Below are 22359 nucleotides of genomic sequence, written 5' to 3' on the forward strand. Positions count from 1 at the left end.
ATCTGATGCTCCTAGTTACCCATTCCTATAGTACAAGAACAAGAGGATGTGTTGTTGTTTTTTTTGTACACCATGCAAATTAATGGCAGAGAGTGAGTGAGGTTATTGAGTCCAAACAAGGGCATAATAAGAAGGTAATGAGGACTAGACACTGATAGGGATAAAATCCACAGTTACATAACACGAGAACAAAATATATAAAGGGTATGAACACTTGTGTTTCAGGGCATAAGCAAACCACTGATCTGTGTTTAGAAAGAAACCTCCCCTATGGACAGGTTAGTGTGTAATTGTTTGTTATGGCTTGCACATGTCTGTGAAGCATGTCCACGCTCAGAGCTGGGGAATGAGCTGAAATGGAACAGTAGTCAGATTTGGTATGTTAATTGTCTTGTTTACAAGTCTAGTCTACGTTCCTCCATTTTCCCCACCTGTCTGAGACTCTGTGCCTTCCTGTTCCTTGACTCTCCCAATTGCTGCTATGGGAACCCCTTTTCTTTTGAAACAAAAGGACTTGGAAAAAGTATAAAAAATGTTGTAGCTCTCTGCCAACACCTGTGTACTTGCACTGAATTCTGCTAACCCCCGGGATCTTTGTTAGGCGATGGTAGCATACAGGGGGCTCTTGCAGCAGTCTGAACAGTGCTGCTCGCAGGGCTGACTTAGTATACACTGTGGTAGCAGGAATAGAAGCTACTTTCATGCATGATAATTGCTTGTATTTCTGCCTTGTATTTCTGTCCTACTTATCAAACCAGCACTACTTCGTGTGCGTGTTTAATTAGCATCCAAATTCTTTTTTGCTTTCTTCTGATTTTGGTGGAGAGATGTCCACCTATAATGATGAAGAAAAGCAATGAACATTTAGGATAGTTTAAGAGCACACATGCAACCCCTGTTGATTTCCTCCTAACTTAGGGTAGGTTTGTTTAAGCTGCCTTTGTTCTGCCACACAGAGATGGTCAGCAGTCAGCCTCTCACCATAGTAGATAACGGCAAAAAGAAAAAGAAAAAAAGGAGGACCAGAGCCACAGACCATCTCCCAGGGAAGTTTGAAGGTTGGTGTCAATTTGCAGTGTCTCTGATTTATAATGTCTGTGTCCTCTTGGCCCCTTTCAATTTTCTAAGCAAAATAATTGCTGTTCGCCAGTGCAGTGAAAATTAACACTGCTTCATCTTTTATTTCTTCATCACTTGTTTACTTCAGTGCCTTTATTCCTTATAGTGAGCTCTTTGCCTTTGTATTTCCATTGTAAATTTGTTTTTAGAATAAGCAAGGTGCAGAACATCTAAACAAGTTTTTGTTTTTTAGAATAGTTGCATACAAACTGTTTCTGTTAAGTAACATATACCTGCTAATGTAAACCATTTTAGAACAGCTTAATGTAACTGTCCATGCGGGCAGGGGACTGGACTCGATGACCTCTCGAGGTCCCTTCCAGTCCTAGAATCTATGAATCTATGATCAATTAAAAAAAAAAAAAACCACCTGCGGAAAATAGCACTGAGTGAAAACCAAAAACTCGAGGTAATTACCCTAAATATCATTTTAGCTTTAATTTTTAAACTTCAGGAGGTATTTATTCTATAAATTTCTAAACCTAGAGCATTTTCTGATTAAGAAATGATGAAACATTGTCCTCTTTGAAAACCGAGGGCTGATTTTCTAATCTTTGAATCCCTAATTAGGTAAGATACTGAGAACATAGGAAAAGTAGTTGAGATTCCAGCATTCATTGAGTTAGAAACACTTTCTAATATTAATCGGATTGCAGTTTCACTCTTACAAGGAAATCCATTCCCGTGTTGTTTGGGTGGTGATCAGAACAGATAAAAATGGAAGTGTAAGTAAAGCTGATGCAGCTAAGTGAAAATGCTGCAAAAATGCAACTTCCCCAGTTGATTACCAAGGGAGTTCTCATAGTTGCCGTCATATTAGGGCTGCTCATCAAAACAGTAGCTTGTCTTTACAATTCACCCAAATACTTCTGCTAACGTTTGCTTTGTGCTGATTTTTCTGGCAGACTTGTACAAGCTGACTGCTGAGCTCCTTGGTGAGGGAGCATATGCCAAGGTTCAAGGTGCTGTTAGTCTGCAAAATGGGCAAGAATATGCAGTAAAAGTAAGTCTAGAATTCAAGGAGGGAGTGTTTTCATTTGTGGCTGCATCTCTTATTCCTCACACTGAATCAGTGATCGAGTACCTGCAATAATACGGAGGGCTCTTTATTTAAAAAAACAACCAAAACCCAAAACGGTCAGTTCTGGTGATAAGTAGCATTGATAGACATTCTGTACCATGCCCTCTGGAACGAACTGAAATATTTTAGCAGTGGACAGAGTTCACACAAAATAATATACCCTATAATGGTTAGACCTCCCTGTCTTTTCCTTTCCATCCTATTTTGAATGGAATTCTAACAGCTGGTGTTTTAATTTATAAAAGTGGAGGCAAAAGGTCCATCGGAAGCATTTTTCTTCAACTTGTTTGAATAGCTTGTCATCTGCCACATTGCTTCTGTATTTCTGATTGGCAAGTAGTCCAAGGTGGCCTATTAAATAGCTATCCGCTTTTGACAGAGCAGCTCAGTGTACAGAATCAAAGGGGTAGCCGTGTTAGTCTGGATCTGTAAAAGCAGCAAAGAGTCCTGTGGCATCTTATAGATTAACAGACGTATTGGAGCATGAGCTTTCGTGGGTGAATACCCACTTCTTCGGATGCATCCGAAGAAGTGGGTATTCACCCACGAAAGCTCATGCTCCTATACATCTGTTAATCTATAAGATGCCACAGGACTCTTCAGTGTACAGAGTGCACCACTAACCACTATAGTTACATTTACTGCTGTTTCCCATTCAAAGTGTAGGAAGTCATTCTTCCGCTCTACTCTGCTCTGGTTAGGCCTCAGCTGGAGTATTGTGTCCAGTTCTGGGCACCGCATTTTAAAAAAGATGTGGAGAAATTGGAAAGGGTCCAGAGAAGAGCAACAAGAATGATTAAAGGTCTTGAGAACATGACCTATGAAGGAAGGCTGAAAGAATTGGGTTTGTTTAGTTTGGAAAAGAGAAGACTGAGAGGGGACATGATAGCAGTTTTCAGGTATCTAAAAGGGTGTCATAAGGAGGAGGGAGAGAACTTGTTCACCTTAGCCTCTAAGGATAGATCAAGAAGCAATGGGTTTAAACTGCAGCAAGGGAGGTCTAGGTTGGACATTAGGAAAAAGTTCCTAACTGTCAGGGTGGTTAAACACTGGAATAAATTGCCTAGGAAGGTTGTGGAATCTCCATCTCTGGAGATATTTAAGAGTAGGTTAGATAAATGTCTATCAGGGATGGTCTAGACAGTATTTGGTCCTGCCACGTGGGCAGGGGACTGGACTCGATGACCTCTCAAGGTCCCTTCCAGTCCTAGAATCTATGAATCTATGAAAATACCTTGGTAAAGATAAATGCTATGATGCAACAAACTCTTTAATGGCACCAACTTTGGAATTAGAGAGTATTTGCGACCAGCTTTTAAAAAGAAACATTTTGTGCCTGTAGTTTTGAGGCAGCGATTAATTGCAAGTGTAAGTGATAACATCTAGACATCTCACTACCTGATTGTCTAAACACTATATCACTTCTGACATAATATTGGAGAGACAAAAATGGAAGCTGTTTTGAAGCCTCTTTAAAAATCTGGCCCTGTAGATACTGAAAGCCTTTATCATTTGATTTGTTGAGGTTAAAAACTGAGACTAGAGCATTAACAATTTTATGAATAAACTACATTAAGGTACATACTTCACCAGTAATATTCGCTTCTGAGCTTTCCTTTTTTATGGGTGAATTTTGTGCTTGTGAAAGTGAGAAACTATTATATTGGATCTAGCCAGTGATAGAACCTGTAGCTACTTCACAAGCTTCCAGCCCACACATCTATCATTTAATTGCAACTTTTTTGTAACACCCTTGCTTTTTCAGTCCTCACCCTTTTGTTTTTTCCCCTGAGCAGTGCCTGAAGTGCAGAATTGTATTGCAGCTTCCTGGTATTGATGAACAGGTCTGGTTTCTCAGACATGTGAATGCATCACACTTGGCAAAGTTATTGAATTAACTAACCAACTCTCATCTTGCAATGAAGTCAAAACTGTGTCTTTAGATGCCTGTAATAACCAATTCTTCTCTTTTGATTGCTAGATTTGAGTCATGCCATAAAACTCTTTCTTGTAAAAACTCAAAAGGATTTCCTTTTCCGGCCATGTAAAATTAAAATGTGGTAATTGGGTTTTGAATGTCCCTTTTTCTACTCTTTTCCAGTTCTTAGATTGCCCTCATTACTGTAGTATCTGAATGCCTTCCCGTGCTGCATTAAGTGCTGTGACGAATGCCTTCGCATGTGAAATTAGACAAGCCATGGATGTTTCCCTGTGACAGGGCATGACTGGGATTTGAACCCAGGACCTCCTGAACCCAAAGTCAGAACTGTACATGCGGGCCACAGAGCCATGTTTAAATATAGATTCCAATTCTTTTAACAGATAATTGAGAAAAATACCGGACACAGTCGGAGTCGTGTTTTTCGTGAAGTAGAAACATTGTATCAATGTCAGGGTAACAAGTAAGTATTGTTTACTTTCGTCTTTAGCAGGTGTCTCTCAGAACTGGTGGTGTAGGAAGGGACAGAAGTGCATTTTTCTCCTTCATATCAATTTTAATTTAGCCTTAATGTTTTGGGTGTGTAACTCACATGCCTACTACATTTTATTTGAAAGTTTAAGAAAATATTGGGGAGGGGAAATGAAATTTTAAAACTTATTGGCAGCCAGATCAGCATGGAGGTAATATGCTTGAATGTTAAATGGCTTTCATTCCAATAATTTATTTATGAAAAGTCCCATAATTTGTCTGAAAAGACCTTAGATACCATTATCTCCACATTTGCAGTGTTCCTTATTGTTTGCTTGTTCTGCAGCAGGATTACACTCCACTGTGGCAGGCTCTGTACAAACACATTTAACCATGGAAATACTGTAGGGATGGAGATAATGTTGAGTTACCAAAGGCAATTTGAAAGAATGACCACCTCATTAAGCATCATTTTCATACTGCCTGGTGTTACAACCGCTTTTGTAAGGCCATTTCTAAAACAACCGGTAGAACTCGTTAGATTCTTTGAGGGATGTATCATTGTATCTCCATTTCTGGTATGCACCTAACAATTCATGTGCATCCAATACGTAAGTGATTAAAAAATGAAACTTTCATGACAACGTGCAAAGTACGAATTTCATATTTACTTAAATGCAAACTGACCTTGTGTTGTAATTCTTAAGGCAACAAGGGATGTTTATACTTTCTGCCGCAATGAACACAACCTAGCTAAGCAACACTTAATTGTGACCTGTTGGTTATCACACTGAGCCCAAAGTCTACCAGACAGATGTTGCTGTCTCCTTCAAACAGTGTTAAGTTCCACTCTGTGACTTATAGGGGAGAAGAATGGCGAGTAATTATTTTTGTTCTTGCTTTCAAGACAGACATGCTGTTCTAAATTATTAACTGCAAACTATTACAGCTCATTTTTCTCTGTTACCATTCAGCTGTTCTCTTTTTATAACCCTGTAGACGGCTTTATTTTTCAGTTATGTAAAATTTAAGTAGTGGAATCTGACCTGTGTAAGGTGAACATAGAATTTTTTTCAATCCCACAGGCTACAAAAATAACCTATTTCCCAATTAGTATTTTCATTTTTTGGTTACTTCTAGCACTTCATATTTTTAGCATATAAAGAAATATTTAACACACTTTTTCCATTGTTTGCTTGTTTTATTTTCTCTTTAAGGAACATTTTGGAGTTAATAGAATTTTTTGAAGATGACACAAGGTATTACCTTGTCTTTGAGAAATTGCGAGGAGGTATTGTACATCATATTTGTGAATTTTTATTAAGAGTTAGCTTGATCTGTCATTGCTTCAGTGTTTTAAAGAGATCTCTTCAAAACAGGATGAAGGATTTATTTTAAATGCATGATAAGGTGCATATTGATGTAGCTGATCATACATTTACAAATCTTCTGCTTTATAGTTAAATAATGAAATGTTCAACTTTGTTAGGCTGGAAGATTTGGAGTATAATTATCAAGTCAAATAGTCTCAATAAGGAAAGGGGGAAAATAGGGTGAAATTTCAGAAATGTTTTGCATGATCTTAGCAGATACAGACACCTCCGGATGTCACATTGTCAGGCTGTCACATTGTCACAGCACTCTCTGTGGCAGCATTTTACCTCCTAATAATATGATGTAACTATTCAGTGACTTATTATTTTTCTGGAAAGCTATGGGGAGCTGTTGCAAATAATACTTTGCTTCTAGCTTATGACACTGAATTGTAACAGCTTGCTTATGAGTCTTTTGAGGGCTCGTCCAATTAAGCATGCTTGGGCATTCATGGGTTAGTAAGGAGGGTGTCTTAACCACCTCACAAGGGAGTGGGCTTTCTGCCATTGCTAGTCAGGCAAAAGAGGAGCTTGACAGGAAATAGTGCTAGGGTTATCGGTGTTCATCCATGGTTTTTCTTTAGCAAAACACTAGATACAAGTTTTCCCTTGAAACATCAGTAGTAATGACATATTTCAAAAAGGAACCTGCTTCTCTTGTCCTTTTAAAATGCTGCCTGATAATGTCCCCAAACTCTTTGATGTTGAATTGTGTCTTTTGCAGGAATTGCAGTCTTCCCATCTGAGTTTAACTAAATAAGGCTTATCTCAAATAGAAGATGGGAACAGTCTTACATTAAGTTCATGCTTTGAAAGCATGAGGCCCCTTTCTGTCTGCCTCCCTCCTTCCATGCTCTTCCCAAATAACCTGTAACCCATTTTATCAGAGTGTAATAAAGGGGCTGTGTGTATAGCTCCTGTATCAGTTGGGTGTGTGTGTGTGGGTGTACTTATGAGTTAAAGAGGGGCTCTCTCCTTCAGCCCACCTCCCCAGCTGAGGCTGGGATCTGAACTCTGTGTCTGTGTAAGCTTTATATCTGTGTATTGCAACTAGTACCATTGAAACACACTTGAAATAATGTGAGTTAGGGGTGAAGCTCTAATTTCCTGTGCCTGACATGCAACACTACATATACTCCATCAGATACTGGTTTTGTCCTCAGCAGCGTGTCTGGCACCTCTGACTATAATTTGGTTTATGTGCAAGGTTGTATTCAGCTCCCACATCACTTTGCAAATATATTTGTATGGGACTCCATTGCCCGAGCTATGTGGCTGTGCAGTTAGCCAGAGGGTTGCATAACTTGCACTTTCCCATTGCAGTCATGCCTTACTATAACCGGGTAATTGGTTAAACAGACTCTCAACTATCACTAATCTCTTTGCCCGAGAGCTTTTAAACAAAATGTCTAAATTGCTTATGTTTCAGTCTAGCTTTTTTTTTTTTTTTTTTGGCTTAATTTACATGATTAACCCACTTCAATGTGGAACAAGATTAAATTTAAAGTACATATCATTCGTTCCAGAGCATCCTAAAGGTCTTCTCTCTCCATTCCCAAAAGTCCCTTTTTGAACAAATGATACAGTATACATAACAAATTTTATCAGTGATGATGCTGATGACACAAAAATGGGGAAATTGTAAAAATGAAGAGGACAGAACGACTTGGATCTCTTGCTAAACTGGGCGCAAACAAACATGTGCGTTTTAGTACGTCTAAATGTAAATGTATACATCTAAGAACAAAACATGGAGGCCATACTTACAGGATGGGGGACTCTATCCACCACAGCCCCCAAATCTTTTTCAGGGGTCACTGTAATCCAGCTGAGCACGAATTCCCAGTGTGACGCTGTGGCCAAAAGCTATTTCAATCCTGGGATGAATAAACGGGAATCTCGCAAAGGAGTAGAAAGGTTATTTTATGTCTGTTTTTGGCACTAGTATGGGTTGCCACTATGCAAAAGTGGCAGCAGCTGCCTGATGGATAAATATGGGGGAACATCACCCTCCACATAGTACAGTATGTGAGGTTTCCTTCCTGGGCATCTACCAATTCAAAATAATAGGACTGAAGTAGCTCAGTGTATAAACATGCACTGCCTCAAGGATTTCATATCAACAGGCAGGAATTTGTCCTTGGTCCTCACTACCTGACCTTTCTAGTAAATATAACAATCGTGCTGAGTGTGTGGGGGGGAAAAAAAAGAAAAGGAGTTTAGGGCCATTCACTATGGTCGGAGCCTAGTGGTCAACATTAACTGTAAGCCTTGAAAGATTTTATGTTGGAGGAAAATCTGAACCAATTCGGGGAAATGTCTTTATCCTGTATTAAAGGGACACTAATATTGTCTGAAAGTTGATCTACGTTCACTAGTGTTGTGTCTGAATGGAATCCTGAACAAGACCTAGCACAAAGTGGGACATTCTTCCACTAAAGCATCTCACCTTGACTTTAGTGGAAGTTTTAAATGCACATCTAAAAGAAGAGGGTGGGGTTTTGTTTTTGGCACTGAGGGACAAAAGTGCCAAAATTTATTCACCAGTCAAGCATAGGTTACACAAAATTAGATGACACCCAGGTCATTCTGTACCACAGCAGGTAGAGTCCCACTGTGCTGTGGCAAACCTTCAGCAGCAGCAGCCCACGTGCTAGGCCATGGTTAGATCCATTTTTGAAGTTCGCTACCAGGCCAGTATTATTTTACACACACAGACTATTTGCACATCTGCAGTAATACCCTGATTTGGTATCTTTTGTGCACTTTCAGTTCATTATAACATGCTAGATTTTCACTCTTGCAAAACTGTGTACAGGGCCGGCTCCAGGCACAGCAAGCAGGTGCTTGGGGCGGCCAACGGAAAGGGACGGCACGTCCAGCTTTTCGGCGGCAATTCGGCGGCAGGTCCCTCAGTCCCTCTCGGAGGGAAGGACCTGCCGCTGAATTGCCGCCGAAGAATGAAACGGTGGCGGTAGAGCTGCCGCCGATCGCAGCTTTTTTTTTTTTTGCCACTTGGGGCGGCAAAAACGCTGGAGCTCGCCCTGACTGTGTATCAAGTATGCCTTCTATCCTTTTTCTGTCATTCTGAGTTTTGTCCAAACGTGCTAGTTACTAGCCAGCTAATCCAAAGAATAATCAAAGACATAAAGGATTCTAAAGTTTCTGTTCCTAGTTACATTGACACGTTTTCCATAAAAATATAAACTAATACCAAATGAAACAAAACCCAGGTAACATGTTAATTGAGCAAGCGTGAAATCCTATTCTAATCTAATTATGAATAGTCTTCTAAATTTTAGCACTGTTCACGCTGGGATCAGACCTGTGCTAGTTACAAAGAGGTTGAAGCTAACACAACTCCAATCCCAATATACGCAGTGCCTTTGGTGTTTAATACTGGCAGTATTTGCATTCAGTAGCTCTGCTTCAAATAGGCTTCTCTTCTTCTGTTTGCCTGTCACTTTCACAGGTTCGATCCTAGCCCACATACAAAAGCGAAAGCACTTTAATGAACGGGAAGCCAGCAGGGTGGTAAGAGACATTGCGTCTGCTCTGGATTTTCTGCATACAAAAGGTAAAAAAAAAAACCAAAAAACCTTTCTATGTGCTCCTAATTGAGGTTCTACATGCCAAACAAATTACAAAGTTTAATCCATAAATATTCAGCATTAAGCATTAACTTTGCTAACCTTTACAGTCATGTCAAATTTCCTTTATCTTCCCAAACATTTTCTAATAAGAGTTGTGTTTAAGTGGGTCTCTCCTGTTGGAAGGTTTAAATCCCCAGGCAGGGAGAATTAATATGGAAAGTTAGGTCTGTTTTTGTGTAGTGCTTAAACCAGCATGTGATGGCTATTGGAACAGAACTACTTTTACTTTTTACAGTCTCCTTTCAGTCTTACCTGGATTCTTTTCTCAATATTTATTGAGAATTGCTCTAGTCAGTTACAGCAGCTTACTTTTACAGTAAGATCTTTTCTCCAGCCTAAAGGCTCCAACCAGGTAAGTAGCTGCAAGCAAGCGAATCCTCATGCTGCTTGAAGACAAACTGATTCCAGTAGAACTTTGTGCAAGAGCAAAAATATGTGCACGTCTTTTTGTGGAAAATAATCTCACTGCAGAATTTGTTCCCTATCCTTTTTACAATTTGGGGTGGATTCTCAAGCTCTAAATTTAAATATGTTGTATGTGCTTTGCGCAGCTTTAATATATTGACATAGAACTCAATGGGCACAATTAAAGCAATTACCATTTGGCTGTTTGGTGGTCCTATCTGAATTAAGTTACTTTGTTTATTGACACCTGCTCTCATCACTGCACCATCAATGTGTCTGAATTAGATTGCATGTAACCAGACATTAAATCTCTCTGTCTACAATGGACAGTATAAAGGTATTTACTCCTTGCCCTTGTTCCACCCTACAAATCAGGATTGCAAATGCTCTCTAGGTTTAGGAAATATCTTGACAGAAGAACACTCTGGCCCCAGTTCAGCAAAGCACTTAAGCATGTGCTTATCTTTAAGTCCCAGAGCTACTCATGTGCTTAAGTCTTTTGTTGGAGTGCGGCCATAGCACTCAGCACCTTGCTGGATTAAGCCCATAAAAGGTAAAGAATCTATGTAATAAAATTCCAAGATTGTTATTCTGAAACCTAAAATGTCTGAGTCTGCGTGAAGGGTTTGAAGCAGCTACAAGCATGGTTGAAAGTTTTTGTTCTGAATATCATCATGTTCAATCATCAGTGGGATTTGTGGTCTGATGTCCAGTTAATAAGTTCTTAGCCATTTTTAGCTGTTTATACACATGTGACTTTACAAATTGTACCTGTACAACAGCATGGGCTTTCGGCTACTAGTGTAATGTTAAGCACTTGAGGAACAAATAAAATGGCAGACTTAAGGTATATAGGATATTGTATATCTCTATGCACTTTAATACAGAAGTCAAATTGGGGGGTGGAATACAGAGAAGATCTTTAGCTAGCTAATCAGCTGATGGAACTGATTTATGGAGAAAGATGTATTGCTAATCTTACTAGCTTGGCTGTATGATGACTAAGGTGAGGCAACGATCTCCAAGTGTAAATGCGGTGGAAGAGACTCTAATGGAGTGATGACCGTTTACAGCAGCTGAGGATCTGCCCCTCGTGTGGCGTGGCTTGAGAGTTATGGCTTAGAGTGATGGGTAAATTGAGCCACAGGAAGTTCAGGCAGAGCGTCTAGGGAAAGTACAGAAATTAAGGTTCTAGTAAAAGCATACGTTAACCTATATATAGGTTACTGTCTTGTCCGTGGTATTGCCTATTCAAGGCATACCACAGATGTCAGCATTTGTTGAGCTTTCTTCACATTTGCCCAGACGTGGAGAGGGGAGCGTGTCTAGCAAAAGTAGATGAATTTATAAAAAAAAAAAAAAAAAAAAAAAAAAATGGTTTGCATTTAATATTGAGGCACTTAGTGTTGGGAAATGTCACTAGTAAAATCCAAGATGGCTTAGTTCCCCACTCAGCTCATTTCTTGCTCTGGTAATTACTGTCAATCATTAGCTTGCCTTTGGAAAGGGAAGACAAGGGAAGCTTTTGCAAAATGGCTTCATAAACAGTGATGCAACTTTTTGTTTGTCCTGGTTTGGATTTTGTCATTTGGTGAAGAGCAGTACAGCATGAACATCGCTGCAGAATCACCTGCAGTAATATCTCCTTTCATTTCCCATTTACTTTATGGTTCTACTGTGTGGCATTAAAATAATTAGTAAGTGGCTCACACAACGTTAAAGTAAACAGGAAATTAAAGCAGTGTTATCACACATCATTTTGTCATAGTGCTAATGCTGCTAGTGATTTCTTAACTCAAATGTTCTTTATCAACGAGACAACTAATCTTCCAGTTAGTGATATTCTAAAACTTAAGGGAATGATCGTTTCCCCGAACGCTCACATGGCACACTTGGGAAGAAACCCCATGGCTAGCTAAGAAATCATTGCATGAATATTTAAAAGGCGGCTGCTTTCCTTCCAAGGCACCGTGGAGTAATTAAAAAGTGAATTTGTTACATAATGGACCCAAAAATGCAAATGAGAATCTGCAACCCACAAAACCTGAACACACAGCAGTGAAATACATTGTAGGAGCTGGGGACAAATAAAGCAACAAGTATTGGGAGACTAGCTAGAAATCCCAGATGTGTTGTCTTATCACAATCTTGATCACAACACTCTTCCACACAAAAAGGTGGGTTGCACCAGTATTAACACTTTGAGGAATCCTTTTGGCTAGAAATTTAACTATTTTTGTAGTTAAACTGCAGGAAATCGCTTAATGTCCTAAACTAATAGGCTTTGACTCTTCTACCTGGTTATTTATAAAGCACCCTTACCTCCTCATACTCCAAAATAGTAAATAGCATGTGTGCTGAAGTTTAGCAACTTTTGAAAAATTGTGTTGCTGTGACGGTCATTAAACTGCAAACAAGTTAGTTGTGCTGTTCAGTGATTTACTTCTGTGGTTCATTTGCTATAACTGCCCTTCTTAAGTTTAAGGTGCATGAAGAAATGCTTCAGTGCTGTAAAACCACCTTCATATGTTGTTTGTATGGATGGGTGTTTCGGGTGACTTCTTAAGACTCACTTGTTCTGTGATGCCCTCCAGAAATCAGTTAACAATCAAATAAACAAACCTCCAAATTATTCCCTTTTCTGGGTTTCTGGATGCCTCCGATTATCTGTGTTTTGGTATAACGGGGTCAGCACCTACCTCTCGTGGGCGTCCCCTTTTCTCTGGCGGATAGTGCCTGCAAACACAGTTCTTTTCACGGGGGGAGGGAAGACGCCCACCTCTCGCGGATGGCCCCTTTTCTCTCAATTAGGTGTGAGCCTGCTTTTCTTTGGTCTTGCATCAGGCAGCGCCTGCCTCTCGCAAGCACTCCCCCGGCTGATGTTTCTCTTGGCAGGTCTTCAGCGACTTAGCCCTCCGGCCGAGCTGCATACGCTATCCCCCCTTCCGAGGTATACAGTCCCAAGTTCTTATTTCGGCCCTGGTATGGGGCCGTAGCTCTTAAGCTTCTTCCCAGAGGCACTGCGTTCTTCAGCCACCCAGTCGGAGCCCATCTCAGTACCCGCAGCTGGTGGTGGTTCAGCAGGCCTCCCTGGGCTCAGTCTTCAACCAGACCAACAGGGCCAACTGGGTACCTCACTGGCCAGGCTCTGTGCTCAGTCCCCCTGGGCTTCAGCTTGCCCTCACTTCCGCTGGTCCTGCTGCTCTTCCTGCCAGCCAGGAACCCTGGGCTTCAGCAGCCTTCCCCGGGCTTCAGTCCTGTCTGCAGTGAGCTGTCCGCGGTACTGCTGCTGTTCTTTCAGCCAACCAGTCACCTCCCAATCTTCACTTCTCGAGCTCCACCCAGCAACTGAACTTCTCTGCTCTGCTGCTAGTCTTATATAGGGCCCTTCTGGCCTCCGATTGGTCATTCCATCAGCCCCTCTGATTGGCCACTAAACTGCCATCCATGCATGTATGTGTAAATATTTCTTACAGCTCATTGGTTTTAATAAGCCACTTAGTGCACACCAAAATAATGCACTGAGTAATTCCAAAGTGTTTCAAATGATCTTTTTCTTTACTGACTTTCATAAATATGTAATTGCATAAAATAAATACAGCGGGACATGTACAGTGCCATCCAAATATACACTGCTCATCATCTATTTATTGTCATTAAAGAACCTTAGGCTAGATTCAGAATAGCCCTATGAGGCTGCCTTGCAGTGAAGAAAGGTAGAATGAGATAAAAATTTGAGGGAAGCTAACACACATTTTATCCGTGTCTTCTCATATGTTTTAGGCATTGCACATAGGGATCTGAAGCCTGAAAACATATTGTGTGAATCTCCAGAAAAGGTGCTTTTATTTTCTTAATACCTTTTTAAAGTGAAAATTTTCATGCCACGGGGACTGACACCTATGTAATTATTTCGTTAGTTTCTGGGTTCCATAACCTCTTAACTCTTTTTTTCCCCCTTCCCATTTTCAGGTGTCACCAGTGAAAATATGTGACTTTGACCTTGGTAGTGGAGTGAAACTGAACAGTGCATGTACTCCAATAACTACTCCTGAATTGACTACTCCAGTATGTAAACCACTATTTTCTGCTCCATTACTTATACTGTAAAGCAACCACTGAGACCGCTAAAGGAAAGGTTATAAAAGGCTTAGTGGAACTACTCTAAATATGGAGAGATCATACTAAACCTATTCCTTGTCTAGAGGCGCAGAGACTGTGGATTGCAGGCTTTCTTTATTTAAGGGATAGGGGAGGGAACTCCCATGTAAATGATTGAGAACCATCCAGTTATGCACACAGCTAGCCTTTTGCAAGCGAGAGATATTTGTTATATTTGCAAGTTGTCGTGTCTGAAATTAAATTGTAAACTTTTGGGGGTGAGGAGCCATGTTTGTGTTTGTACAGCAGTTTGCATGACGGATGCCTGATTTTGACTGATGTCTCTGAGCACTGTCTCAATACAAATTATAAATAGGAAAGCAGAACAAAAATCACAAAGTGTTTCAAAGCACTAAAATGTGCCCATTGCAATTCCAGTTATAATGAACTTCCAACTGGAGAGAAGTTCTGTTTGGGGAGGAAATCAAATCACTGTAACTTAGCTCTGTTGCTTCTCTTTTAAAAAAATCATTCTGTAAATAGTAAAGGAATAAAGAAACACATCACAGTAGAAGATGCACCCTTTGAGCACGGGTCTAGTAGCTAGGACTGTCCATCTCTAATTCACTACCTCAGATTTTCCATCTGAGGAGGGAAAGGACAATAGTCACACCCATTACATAAGAACGGCCATACTGGGTCAGACCAAAGGTCCATCCAGCCCAGTATCCTGTCTACCGACAGTAGCCAATGCCAGGTGCCCCACAGGGAGTGAACCTAACAGGTAATGATCAATTGATCTCTCTCCTGCCATCCATCTCCATCCTCTGACAAACAGAGGCTAGGGACACCATTCCTTACCCAGCCTGGATGAACCTGCTATGAACGTTCTGTGTCTTTCATTGTTTAACAGATGAAATATAGTTAGCATATGCAAAGGATATTTCTTGGGCAGCTGCAAAAACAGCTTAGGTGGTTTTTGGTCTGTAAAAGGTTTGTTTCCTCAGTCCTGAAGGGATGCAATACAAAAATAAAAGGATGGAAAAAGTGCCCCGGTGGTCCATCTGCTACTGACTGTGAAGGAATTGTTTCAGCTTTTGATTCTGTTTGATTGCACATGTTTCTGCAAGCAGCTTTTTCACATGATTTATCCTTCTCAAATGCCATCACGAATCTTGCTGCGCCATCCAAAAGCCAGTGGTGTAGTTAGCAAATGATAGCAGTAACATACTGTGTGCATTAGTTGGTGCTTGTGTGCAGTCTGAGACTTTGTGATTCACAGCCAGGAAGACAACTTGAATCATAATTTTGGGGATTCTCCAAAACATCTAACTAAAATCTAGTGATCCTCTTAAGCCAACCAGCTTTTTTTTTTTGCATTGTATATTCTAAAATATTTGTATGTGTATTAAACACTCTATCTTGACAGAGATCAGTCTCTGAGAACTTTTACAATTTTGGGTATTTGTTTCTCTGGTAGTTCTGACTGTTGCCCAGCAACTGGTACAGTAGCTGATTATTTAGCTATTTGTCTGGTTTTTTGTTGGTCACTTCTAAGTGGTGTGAAATCTGTCATTACTAAAATTCCCCTTCCTCGTTTGTTTTTTGAATAAGGAGGCTTTTGCGTAGCTTTTAATTTTATGGGTCTAGATTGGGTTTAAAATGCATTTTCAGGACGTATTTATACAATATTATTCAGTATGTTTCCCAATATTTGGAATTGGTAGCTGAGCCTCGGAGGACTGAGCAATTAAATGATGTGCAGAAGACTGAATTTCAAGCTACATTACTGCTTTTCCGCTGTCTGTGTAGTTGTAACACACATTGCTACATAAACCCCGACAGTTTATTTTTGGCAGTGCGATGAAAGGATAATCTAACAGTGGAGCAGGAGTTAATTTAAAAAAAAAATGATAGAAGACAGTCCACTTGTATTGCTAGATTTTTTTGTCATAAAGGGAATTAGTTAGCTGTGCATTGTATTTTGAAAAACCATAAGCATTAAACAAGCTTTTTTTCAAAAATTTTCAAGTGCTCTGTGCTCCTCTTACCCCTGCACACCTAGGAAAGCTAGAGCCGGATATCTCACTTAGCATTTTGCATGGTCAGAGAACTTTCTAAACATTAAGCCTCTCCGCAGCCCCATTTTATTCTTGAGGGATGCAAAAGCTGAATAGTTCTGACTTAACAAAGCTACGATGCCCCTGTCGGAGCCATGATTAAAATTCAGTACACCTTGACTCCCAGTCCCATCTTTAGACCACTTCTTACAATCACCTGGCATTACTCTAAGTAGTTCATCAAAGATGACAATCTTATCCACTTTCATGGTCCCCTTTTTGCATGTTGTATTGGTTGCATTGATCGTTCGTCACCACTCCCGTTGAAAACAAATTTGAATTCTGTTTACTAGTGTGGTTCCGCGGAATACATGGCACCAGAGGTGGTCGAAGTCTTCACAGAGGAGGCCACATTCTACGACAAGCGCTGTGATCTGTGGAGTCTGGGTGTGATTTTGTATATCATGCTCAGTGGCTATCCCCCTTTTGTGGGGAACTGTGGCACGGACTGTGGCTGGGACAGGGGAGAAGTCTGCAGAGTCTGTCAGGTGACTGCATAATCTGGGATGTTTGGGAGAGTTTTATATAACCGTGTGAACTTTACAGGGCTGGCCGGCACATGAGATTGGGCTGCAAAGCAAGCTGTTCTGGGTTTTTCCTAGAACCCAACTAGTGATCCTCTCAGAGAATAAACTTGAACTGATAAGTGGGGAGGGTGAGGTAGAAATGTGAGTTATGGATGCCAATATACTGAGTGCCCCTCTTAAATTTGAAGTCTGAGACTTGGCAACCCCTCTTCCTCTCGTGGGCTAGGAGACTTGCATCTCGGAGTTTGGGCCTCTGGTTACGTTGTCACTAGCTGGGTTTAACATACACTACCAAAGCCCTCCAGCTAAGAGTGAGAAGTTGGGACCTGCTGTTTCGAAGGGTGTAGTGTTTTTGGGTTTGGAACGTTGTAAAGGGCAGGAACAAAACCTTTTCTCTTGTAGTTAATATTTAGTGTAAATGAATATTCTTTTGGCAGAATAAGCTCTTTGAGAGTATCCAGGAAGGCAAGTATGAGTTTCCGGACAAGGACTGGTCTCATATATCCAATGATGCCAAAGATCTCATCTCAAAGCTGCTAGTTCGTGATGCCAAAGCAAGACTCGGTGCTGCTCAGGTTCTTCAGCATGTATGGCTGCAAGGGGTAGGTATCCTTTTAAAGCATTGCAGATTGGCTTCTCCTGAGTCAGACAGCAAGCCGCCATCTTCAGACATGGCCATTGCCCATATCTGTATTAGTGTGTGCCTTGTTTAATCAAGTAAATAAAATCCAGTGGTTTTATTCCTCAAGCTGCTGTATGCACCATGGATATGTGATATTAATAGGAATCTATCTAGGTGCTAATGTAAGGCACTCTTTTTGCTCCCCAGCATTACTGGCCTGTGCATTTAAATAGCTTTCCCTGTGCCTGCCAAGCACTGGACTGGAGAAAATATTTTGGGGACATATCTCTAATACAGTGATTAAGAATCCTGGTAAATTCTAGGTGAGGGCTTTGAGGACCCTTAATATTTTGCATGATCTTGTATGTTCGTGTCCAGTTCAGGAGAGCATGTACATCATGTTTGTACTAGATACAAATATAGCTTGTTCTGCTGTTGTAGTCATACTATATTTAGAGCTTCCCAGTTATTAAACTGCCTTAAAGCTGCGCAATTATTGAATCCCTATGGGATCTCTTTTAAAGACAGGGAAGTTGAGAAATGTGTTGAGTCCTATTAATGTCTTTGGAAAATAGAAAATCTGTCATTAAGTATGAAGTGTTTTGGTTGTAACGATAGGGGGGTGGGGGGGTGGGCAGAGACTAGATTTCAGTTAGAAAATCTTGGGCAGCACTAATGCAAGTACAGTAAGGAAATTTACCTAACTTTGTAATTAAAATTTTATAGCAGGCTCCTGAAAGGGGATTACCCACGCCACAAGTTCTTCAAAGGTAACCATCCTTGTTAAGAATCTGTTGCTTTAGTTGAGAATAACATAACAAGACAGGCATTGGACTGGAACCCTCAGGGCAAGAGGCAACAAAGTAGAACAAAGCTAACATGGACCTGCACAGTAGAAGCAGAACTAAAAGCTGTCCAAATGGCATGGGAAGAAGCCCAGAGTGCAGCAGGAGACCACCAAAGATGGAAGGCAGTGGTGGAGGCCCTATGTTCCACATGGAATAAAAAGGCATGAGAGCAAGAGAGATTTAGTTGAGATGACACTGACTGACTAAAGTCATCTCACCACCTGGATTATGGGGGAGAGTGATAGCGTAACAACTTGGGAGCGCTCCTTTAAGGAAAGCACAATTATGTTGCACATCTGGTTGCTATAATTTTTTTGTTGTGCTAATGAATCTAATCTTGATTAGTTGTGCAAGAGGCAATAAAGGGCATTCCTCTGTGTTAAGATGCTTGGAGGGATTTGAAGGGCGAGATGGGAGGTGTGGGGCACAGGAGGAAAGATGTGTAGGCGCACCTTGTCTAAGGAAGCTGTGTTTCAATGATGGGTGAATGATTGCTGCACACACACGGTCTGATCCTTCTCCCATTGACGTCAGTGGGAATTGTGCCATTAATTCAAGAGGGAGTAAAGTCAGGCCTCAGAGACAGAGTTTTGGTGAAAAATTCTGAACGACGGGCCCTGTGACAGAAGGGTTTTGCAAGTCTGAACACCCAGGTCCTATTCCTAGCTCTGCCACTGGATCACTGTCTCTCTTTTTGGGTGAGTCACTTTACTTCTTGGGGCTCATTCCCCTCTGTAACAAGAGCATTGTACTTACCTCACTGAGGTTTATGTACAGTGTCTAGTTATAGAGAGGCTGGGGTCTCTAGATGTTACCATAATACATAATAGCAGCAGGGTTAACTTATTTCTGAAGTGCTTTCTAAGTCTGTCTTCTGTGGCCCCCATTATTGTAGTATCAGTGCGCTTCACAATCTTCTAATGTATTCCTCTGCACAATACCCCTGTCAGAGGGGAAACTATTATCCACGTTTTACAGAAGAGAAATGAGGTACAGAGAGACTATGTGACTCGCCCAAGGTATCACAAAGTCAGTGAGAGAAAAGGGACTTGAACCCAGGTTTCTGGAGTCCCAGGCTTGTGCCCGAACCATGCGACCAGATCCACATTATAATGTGAATCACTAGTCGTACTAACAAATACAAGTGTGAAAACAAAACCTGAAAGGGTCTTACTTGCTAAACAAATGTTTCCTTAAGAAGACTGGGCAGGTGCATAGTTGGGTCCAATGGTTTCTGTGCACACGTTGTATAACCTGATTTTCCTTTTCCTGCAGAAGGAACAGCAGCACGAAAGACCTGACGCTGTTTGCAGCAGAGGCCATTGCCCTTAACCGTCAGCTGTCGCAGCATGAGAACGAGCTGGATGAAGAGCAAGAGAACATTGCTCAGGCCATTTGTTCCATGAAGCTTTCTCCCCCATCCAAATCCCGCTTAGCCAAACGCAGAGCGATGACCCAAGCCACCAAAAATGGTGACTTCCAACCAGTCGCTCACGCAGCCCTTTGACATGTGGACCCTGCTGTAGGTTCTAATGGGATTGGTCAGCTTTACTTCATGTATTTTAAAGTCTAATAGACATCAAGGTTTAATGACTTAGTAGGAAGCTCATTTATAAAGGGACTTGTACCTTTAAATGGATGCATTTTGTAGGAATGTTTTTGCTTGACTGATTTGGTTGATTAAGACAATTTAATTGAAATTTTTTTTTAAACTAAAGAAAGCAAGGTTGCTGCTTTGTTACCAGAGATGATATACCACTAGCTTTCCTTGGTTTCTCTTAAAAGAGCACACTTCAAAATGTAGACTTGAGGACATTTGGAAAAGTTCTTCTCTTGCTTTGCATGTCAGAGCACAAAGGCTTTCTAACCCCAACTCAACCACCCTTGGGTAGGAAACCATGGTGCTGCTCCTTTGGGGCCTCTTGGTGCTGGTCCGTTCATCAGCTGGAGCTGCTGCTAATGACCTACTCCGTACCTTTCTTTTAACCCACCAAAAGGCCATGAGTGCCCCTTGTCCTTCGCACCTACTGACTCAGGAAGTGCAGAGGATGTTTAAGGCTGGACCCTGCAATTTGATGAGCACTCTCCACTCCCATTGGCTTCAGTCGGAGTTAAGCGCATCCTGCAAGATGTTGAGGATGCTCAAGCATGTCACCGGCTCAGGGCCTTGGAAATGAACACAAATGCCGGGGAGTAGATTTTCCATCTTTTGAGGAGGGGGTGTAGGCAAGCATGTGGACCCAGAACATTGTTTTATTTCTTGCCAGTTACATTCTTAAATCTGAATCGGATACAGTAGTCTTCGCAGAGAAACTTTAAACAAATGTGTGTTACACTAAGGATAATGATGTAGGGAATCTTTACCTCATGAGGAGCATGTCCCTAATTACTTTTTCCTGTGTTATCCTGACTGTATTTCTTGATGTAGGCGGGTGAATGCACAGGTTCCAGTCAAGTATTATTTTGGTGAGAAATCTGAGCTTTTCCAGCTAGTGGGAAGATAGTGTCTGATGGGGAAGGGGGCATGGTCAGGCACTTGCAGCAGTCAAACCAGGTGGGTGAAGTTTAGATCAGAATCGTTTTGTTACATTATGCATACTGAGCCAAGGTAGTTCAAGAGCTATCATGGAAGTGCATTGGCCCAAATTTTCAAAAGTCACTAGCAATTTCAAGTATTCAACTTGAGGTACCTTAACCGCACTTAATTTTCAGAAAGCGCCCAGCACCCACACTGCGAAAGTTGGCCGCTTTAAGTTGTCTCAGGCTGGGCACCCAAAAGTGCTAGTCATTTTAAAAAATTTACACTAATGTGTCGTGGCAGGTGAAAAATATGCCTTCAAATTTCTGGATTAATCATCCCAAACAACTAGAGAATGAAAACTGGAAACCAATCCAGCAAACCAGTGGAAATGGAGAAATCTGAACGATAGCAGATTTCATCACCCAGTCTGTCAGAGTTTCACATTTGCCTTTTGAGAAGTAAGTGTGTGTGTATTTTTATATATAAATATTTTTATACAACATGCTGTATTGGTGACTAATAAGAAAATGTTATACTTTATTTAAACTATTTTATATATTGTGCCAGTGGTAAAGATTATGAATTGTACTTAGCCTTGTTTTTTAAAATATGTTAAGTTATAGATTTAATACATTCCATACTTTACTATGTATTTTTGGTCTGATTTTGGAGACTGAAAACTCAGGAAGCAATTTGCTTACCCCTCTCTGTGACACTCTTGTTAATTTATCTACTGAAAATTAAACTTAATTTACTTCTATATTGTCTTATTTCTTTATCCATCTCTGGTGTTGTAATAATCTCTTTCATGGTAAAACTAATCTCTAGTTTTATAAGGCCAGAAGGAACCATTATGATCATCTAGTCTGACCTCCTGAGTAACTCAGGTCATAAATTTCACCTAGTGATCTCCTGCGTCAAGCCCAATACCTCTGCAGATGCTACTGTCCAGTGGAGGTAGAAGAAGCCGCATTGTCAAGGTGAGGGAAGGCCAGTTGAGCAGAGGCCATTGCACTTCCATGGATCTTGGAAGATCTGCTGGCTTACTGGCCCATTCTCCCTGCTCATTCTAGGGAACAGTAGGAAATGAAGCATACCATGCACATACACCTCTACCTCGATATAACGCTGTCCTCGGGAGCCAAAAAATCTTGCTGCGTTATAGGTGAAACCGTGTTATATCCAACTTGATTTGATCTGCCGGAGTGCGCAGTCCCGCCCCCCCGGAGCACTGCTTACCGCGTTATATCCAAATCCGTGTTATATCGGGTCGCGTTATATCTGGGTAGAGGTGTATTTACACACAAACATGCCCGTTTGAAAATCATAGAGCTGCTGCTGCCTGTAGGTCCTGCTGGGAGGGATGGAGGAGAGATGCTTCAGTATCTCTTAGCGTATTATCCGGCTCTTGTAAATGTAGGTCATACTGTCATTTTGATTTTAAAATGTGGTCACATTGATGTAAAGATTTGCACCCTTACAATCGATGCAGCCCATTATAGCTATTTTTACACCGTAAATGGGTAAAGACTACTATGCATATAGAAGAGAATTTTAGCCTTCAGGTACATAGAATCCA

General features: G+C 40.9%; 1 protein-coding gene across 1 annotated transcript in view; it reads left to right on the forward strand.

Annotated features, from left to right (window-relative positions):
• MKNK1 (MAPK interacting serine/threonine kinase 1) overlaps nucleotides 1–21540 on the forward strand; it is a 40169-nt gene extending 18629 nt beyond the window's left edge. The window contains exons 4-14 of the mRNA XM_054038286.1: nucleotides 957–1058; nucleotides 2025–2122; nucleotides 4523–4602; nucleotides 5828–5901; nucleotides 9456–9560; nucleotides 13825–13880; nucleotides 14014–14109; nucleotides 16556–16750; nucleotides 17227–17391; nucleotides 18138–18181; nucleotides 19535–21540. Of these exons, the coding sequence (XP_053894261.1) occupies nucleotides 957–1058; nucleotides 2025–2122; nucleotides 4523–4602; nucleotides 5828–5901; nucleotides 9456–9560; nucleotides 13825–13880; nucleotides 14014–14109; nucleotides 16556–16750; nucleotides 17227–17391; nucleotides 18138–18181; nucleotides 19535–19766 (1247 nt within the window). The 3' untranslated portion in view covers nucleotides 19767–21540. The remainder of the gene's footprint in view (nucleotides 1–956; nucleotides 1059–2024; nucleotides 2123–4522; nucleotides 4603–5827; nucleotides 5902–9455; nucleotides 9561–13824; nucleotides 13881–14013; nucleotides 14110–16555; nucleotides 16751–17226; nucleotides 17392–18137; nucleotides 18182–19534) is intronic.
• The last annotated feature ends 819 nt before the right edge of the window (nucleotides 21541–22359 follow it).

The sequence above is a fragment of the Malaclemys terrapin genome, chromosome 8 (genome assembly GCF_027887155.1).
Source record: "Malaclemys terrapin pileata isolate rMalTer1 chromosome 8, rMalTer1.hap1, whole genome shotgun sequence".
Taxonomy (NCBI): Eukaryota; Metazoa; Chordata; order Testudines; family Emydidae; genus Malaclemys; species Malaclemys terrapin.